The sequence below is a fragment of the Sinocyclocheilus rhinocerous genome, unplaced genomic scaffold (genome assembly GCF_001515625.1).
Source record: "Sinocyclocheilus rhinocerous isolate Xijiao unplaced genomic scaffold, SAMN03320098_v1.1 scaffold419, whole genome shotgun sequence".
Lineage (NCBI taxonomy): Eukaryota > Metazoa > Chordata > Actinopteri > Cypriniformes > Cyprinidae > Sinocyclocheilus > Sinocyclocheilus rhinocerous.
Window position 1 is genome coordinate 1,842,925 of NW_015653519.1, and position 6,178 is coordinate 1,849,102.

General features: G+C 32.6%; 1 protein-coding gene across 1 annotated transcript; it reads right to left on the reverse strand.

Annotated features, from left to right (window-relative positions):
* Positions 1-1,966: 1,966 nt before the first annotated feature.
* On the reverse strand, positions 1,967-5,491 carry LOC107716456 (uncharacterized). Its single transcript, XM_016522914.1, has 5 exons — positions 5,410-5,491; positions 4,908-5,065; positions 4,036-4,137; positions 3,694-3,840; positions 1,967-2,547 (listed from the first exon to the last, which is right to left on the reverse strand). Exons 1-5 carry the CDS (start codon positions 5,489-5,491, stop codon positions 2,305-2,307), a joined length of 732 nt encoding a protein of 243 aa, XP_016378400.1. The 3' UTR covers positions 1,967-2,304.
* Between the last annotated feature and the right edge of the window lie 687 nt (positions 5,492-6,178).

Sequence of the window (6,178 nt, forward strand, 5' to 3'; positions counted from 1 at the left end):
GTATCCTATTTTTTTCTCTTTCTGAGAATTGTAAAATGCATTGTCATTCTATTCATTGGACAGAATTCTACAAGTAAACTTGTTTTTAGGAGTGGGGGGATGCATTAGCTGGGGAGTTTCTATACTAATATTTTTCAATTATTTAATACTTTCCAGATATATTATTATTATTATTATTATTATTTATTACAATGACAAAATGCAATGCCAGTTATTTCATTCATGTTGTCTTTATAACAGGGATGTAAACTACTTGATTACTGTTTGTATTATTTTGAGAATTTATAGTTTACTCAAGTACAATTTAAACTGATTGCTTGTCCTTCTATTTGATTACATTTCTGAAGAAAAACTACTTTTTACTCCTTAAAATTTTATTTAAACTTGAAAAGTACCTGGTACACTCTAAAAAATGCTGGGTTAAATACAACCCAGTGCTGGGTAATTTTATTTTCTTCCATAATATGCAAATTAAATATGGTAAACAGAAGCGTGTTCAAAATTGTGTTTTCTCTCTTTAACTAAACCTTTGTATGTCAGTCTGATAATATTTTATGCAATTTATTTTCATGCAGTTTCACTTTGTGCAATTCAGTATTATATATACGTTTGTGAAATTGTGGATTGTAAGCAAAGAAAAGCATGTGTTTTAGCATTCTTCTGGTGAGTGGATTTGTAGATTTGTTGCGTGCGTTTGTGGATTGATGTGTTCATGTGTGGAAAATTGGATAATTTTATGTAGCCTATGTACATCCAGCTTTGTCCAAGGCTTCTGTTCAGATTTTTGTATAATCCATTCTAGAACCATTCTAGAAACAAATGTACTTTCTGTAAAAGTTAATAATAATTTTTTTTTTTACTATTTTAGTAGTCACTGAAAAAAGTCATTATTATTATTATTATTATTATTATTATTACTATTATTAACCCAAACTAAAACAATATTTTTACCACAATTAACACTATAACAGTCTATGTTGTTTAGTATTATAAAAATAAAAAATAAAAAAGGTGGAAGGGGAAGTTAATCTTTTTATGATTATTAGTAAAGATTATGAGGGTTCTGTTTCACACCAGTTCTGTTTCAGTTAATTATGATGATCTGTTTTAGTCCCTTCGCTGTCCGGTATTGTTTGTTTTATTTGTGGTTTATGGTGTGTTGCTTTTCCTGCTACGATCTCCTGTGTTTTCTTGTTGAATTTATTATTAATAACTGTGCAATGGAATTCTACTGCGTTGTGCGCTTGATAAGCAACAACATGTAACAAATTGAATCTGGACCGAAAAATAATGCATACCCAACATGTCGCAAGCTGTGCATTATTTTTCTATAGTTCATTGGGCCTTTGTCTGTTTGCTAATTAATTGTCAACTGGCTAAAGATGACACAATTAAATCTCAAATACAGAGAGAAAATATGAGCGACAATAGATATTTAACACACATTAGAAATGTTTATTTTGATCAAATAGAAGGCACATCTTCAAATATTCCAAAAATATCATAACAAATAATGGCAAAAATAAATACATGTATTTTTAGTTAAATAAATAAATAAATAAATAATACTGAAGCATATATAAACTCATCTGAAATCTCATTTACTTTTTATGGGTACGAAAAATAAAAACAAGAACATAATACCACATGAAATGACTAATAAAAGCAGTGTGTAGTTCTCACAGAGATCAGGAGATCAATCCAATGCCCATGTTCTCATTTAGCAACTTATGAGACATGGTCATGTGCTCAGATTGTATGACACAGTAAAGTATTTCACAGTGAATTAAATAATACATTACGTTATGAGACTGTAAAGAATACAGTTATTTAAGGGAGTTCCTAAATGGCTAAATTAATAAATAATAAATAAAATGCCAAGTGAAATATAAAATAAATAACCTAATTAATAAATAAATAAAAATACAAAATCTGAAGAAAAAAACAAATACCATTGTATTGTCGCTGTATCATGTTGCATCTGTTTTTGTGTAAAGCCCAAAGTTTACTTTGATTTTAACATGTATGCTAGGGTACAATGCTGTACGTGCATAGCCCATTTTTTTAAATTTATGCATTCTCTATAGAGTACAACAGCCAGGATTATTTTCTCCATAGGGAAGTCGATTTTTCCTAACATCTGTGGAAGAATAACACAGACACTGGACAAAGATGGAACTTTCAATTTCACTCTTGTCAACTTGCATGCGTTTCAGTATATTTTGCAGGCTATAAGTATATGTTGAAAGGCCATGCGTTTGTGTCAAAACTCAGGTATACTTTGGGCTTTACGGTCTAGGCTGCTCATAGACCTGCTGCATTTACACAGAGCTGCACAGTGTTAGGGTTCTCTGCCATGCTGGAGGTCATACTGAGGATACTGCGGAGGATGTCACAGCTGAAGTCCTGAAGCTGTTGCAGGGTGAGGTGGGCTGCCACCTGGGTCATGTATTCACTTGTCAGATGCTTGGCCAGATCATGCTCAGGGGTCTGCGACTGCTCATCTGATGCCTGCTTCGATGGGTCAAATCCTGCCTGGTTCTGCAACTGTGAAAATACATGAATACATCAATGGAGCGTACAAACATGCAAAAAAAAAAAAAAATACAATACAGTTCAGTCAAAAAAGTTGCACCTTCTCATCATACTCTTACTGTAAAAAATGACCGTGAATTTAACGGTAAAAGACTGTAAAAATGCTACAGTAAAAACCTGTTAAATGGTTAACGGTAAATTCCCCTACTATATACGGTGAAAAACTGTATTGGACATTAAATGTATTGGACATAAATTTTACGGTAGTATACCGTTTTTGGAAGTGAAAAAGGCCGTATAATTTACAGTGAATAACCGTAAATTGACATTCCCAGAATTCCCTGCGTTACATTTAAAATGTAATGTTTTTTGTTGTTGAAATAACTGTTTCTTCTTAGTTTTTTCTTATCAGTTTTGTATATTGTATATGTGTGTTACACCTAATGTTGTTAAATGAATGTTTATTGCATTATTTCAGTTTCATGCGTGTTACCATGATGGTGTTTAGCGTTTGTGTGAATGACACTGTGCACCTTCTATATATGTTATTATTTAAAAGCTGCTTGTGATGGGCTTTGGTTCATCATGTGACTTTCTCATCACCACCTGCATTTGGTGGTTATCAGTGTATTACAAAGGTACAAAACAGATTTCAGTACTTCAATAGGTTGGTATATTAACATTATATCAGTTAATGAAATTACGGTATTTAACTGTAAATTTAAGTTAAAACCGTAAAACCTAAAACGTTGCTACCGTATTTTTTACGGTAAAATTCCGGCAACCACAGCTGCCGTTTTTTTACCGTAAATTTTACGGAATTTTATTTACAGTGTAGGTTTTTTTCTATCACAGTGACTGTAAGGTTTACATTTTTGCCATCTTGTATGAATTATTACAACTTCTCATGAGATAAGGTTGACATTCTCTATTTATATTACTATGGTTTAAACACATTACTTGACTGATATCCAAAGATGCCAGACATAATTTAAATTTAGCAGTACATGAAAGTGAGTTTCTAAATCAAGGCATGACTAAAACAGACTAACATTCATGGAATTCAGGAATTGATGCTACAAAACAGTCATTCAAAACTATTAAATACATTTCTTCTACCCATTCACAAAAGAACAGTCCCCAAGTCAAATACCATACCTCTTCAATTAGGACCAGAAGTTCTTGAATTTCAGCTTGGAGGTCTTTCACTTGGTCTGTCTGAGCTAGCGTGGTTGCTTTGCTGATCTCTTCCAAGAGATTCAGATGCAGTTGCAGTCCCTTCGTTATGTTTGCAAGGCAGGTTTCCTGTGACAGTAACAGAGAGATCTCACAGTTTATTTGCCGACTTACAAATATAACAAAGTTATATTTTTGTTTTTTAATTCCACAAGTAATAATTCTTCTCCAAATATTATACTAGATTTTTGCACTAATCTTAGCTAAGTATGATCAAATAAAAGTAACAGTCATGCTTGACTAAGCAACCTGAATAAAGCTTACCATGCTGGAGATGTTCTGAAGAACTGGAGCAGAGGGTATATACATATCTTTCTTCAAGAACTCCAACTCCAGCCTAGTCTTGCTGTCGCCCAAAGTCAGACTCTGGAGAAGAAGAAAAAAACCATTTGACTTGTTTAAACACGGCAGGACAAAGTTTCTTGTTCTTGTGTCAGTACTCCTCACATACATTCCAGAGCAAAGTAAATTTGCATTCAGTGGCCCCCAAAAGTATTTGACACGTTGCGGTAGTCAAACACTGTGTACACAGTTAATTTGAACTAAACCAGTGGTTGCTCTGCTTAGGACACCTGCGTGAACTTGTCTTGTATCAAAACTTCATACATTCAATAAAATAACTTCACACAAGTTAAAAACCATTTCAAAGTCAAGCTATTCTGAGAAAAGTTTTAGAATCATTTGTTTGGTGAGATACCACTTAATTTGATCATTTGTATCTAATGCAATAACATTCCCAAGTGTGACTGAAGTGTCCAAATGACTTGGCCCACTTGTAAATTTATATACGGCGAGAGCTATGAAAGTGTAGTTAAAGAAAACTTTGCAGTTAAGTTTGTTGATCCAGGGTGAAATGGTGATACATTCAAAGATCAACTCAACATCTCTTCAGTTGACAGCCCAGATCATTGGCCACTTTACTATCATAACCACAAGCCAATGCACATATGTCAAAATACATATATAAAAAGATTAAACTGCAAGCATTTAACCAAATATTGAAGATTAGAGGGACTGAATGTACAATTTTATGAATCAATCACTGAAAACCCCATACTGATTGACTGCTCTTCTGAATACAGGGGACGGTACGTCCCTCAGTGTCCGTGGTGGTTACAGTCCTGAAATATGCTTACCTTGCTGTTTATCCAGTCTGCATGAGTTGTAGGAATGTCTTGTAGAATTTTGTTGATTAAACTGTGGGCCTGTGCAATAGTATCTTTGTTCATAATGTCCAGTTTGTCAGAGATTGGGGCAGATGCTACGATTCCCACAAGTGTGACTAATAGAGCCGCTGGAGGAGAGAAAGAGTGAGAGACAGAAGCGATCAGAAGTGCGTAACACTGTGACACAGATCTCACACACACTCACATGCTTTAGCCATGGCTGGACAACCTGATTTCACATAAATGCACCTGATTTCAGTTTGTGCTGTAAAAGTTACCAAAGCTTCTTCATACTTTTTTTTTTTTTTACATTTTTAAAAAAAATAACCTTATACATTAATCATCTAAACCTAAACCATCTAAAGTAAAAAATAGTGTAAATAGTATAGCATAATTTAAAGTATTATTGAAAAAAGCATAATAAACAAGCTTCTCCAGAATCATATGATTAAAAACTAAAAACAAAACTTACCCTGGAAGTTCATTATAACAACAGCAATCAAAAAGAAAATGCGCAAAGTCACCAGACTGCAGCAGTAACAAAGTCCCATCATGTTCACAATTTATATATCCTTCAGGGGAAATTCCTCTTTCTGACGTCATCTTGAGTAGATCTTGAGATATTGAGTAATGTAATGAAAGTTATTATACAAAATATTTTGTAGCTAAATGCTGATGAATTTAAGATATTATTTTTAATTTACTAGACACTTCTCAATGCCCTTAACTCTGTCCAAAAATAAAACATAATGAACAATACAAAATCAATACAAAATGTTCTGTTAAAGTGCCATAACACATTTTTAAATACTGTCAACTAATACTACAGAAATACTAACAATCATAACAACAAATAACAAATGCAATATATAAAATAACAATGCAACACACACACACACACACACACACTCAAAAGGTATATATTTTTCTAAAATTCACTAAATAATGAATAGACACAAAAACCAATGTCACAGATCACTACTTTTCTGAGACACAAAATTCAATCAGTTAACCACAAAAATGTTTTGATTGACTAAATCTCACAAATGTTGATATTCAGATGAAATGACTAAATTATGAAGAGAGTAGCTCATAGCACACTATAAGAAATTTTGAAAATATTATAATATCATAAAATTATATTATATTAGTTATGTTATGTTATGTTATGTTATGTTATATTATATTATTATACAGTATTATATTATTATGATAATACCTTCTTTAACTTTAATACAGCA

What these genes read in the sequence shown, in the direction of transcription:
- LOC107716456 (XM_016522914.1), bottom strand. Translation starts at nt 5,491, where the DNA reads ATGATGGGACTTTGTTACTGCTGCAGTCTGGTGACTTTGCGCATTTTC. An exon ending in TTCAGAACATCTCCAGCATG is followed by an intron (nt 3,841 to 4,035) that starts GTAAGCTTTATT and finishes TTACTGTCACAG; the next exon opens with GAAACCTGCCTTGCAAACAT. An exon ending in TTCTGGTCCTAATTGAAGAG is followed by an intron (nt 2,548 to 3,693) that starts GTATGGTATTTG and finishes GTATTTTCACAG; the next exon opens with TTGCAGAACCAGGCAGGATT.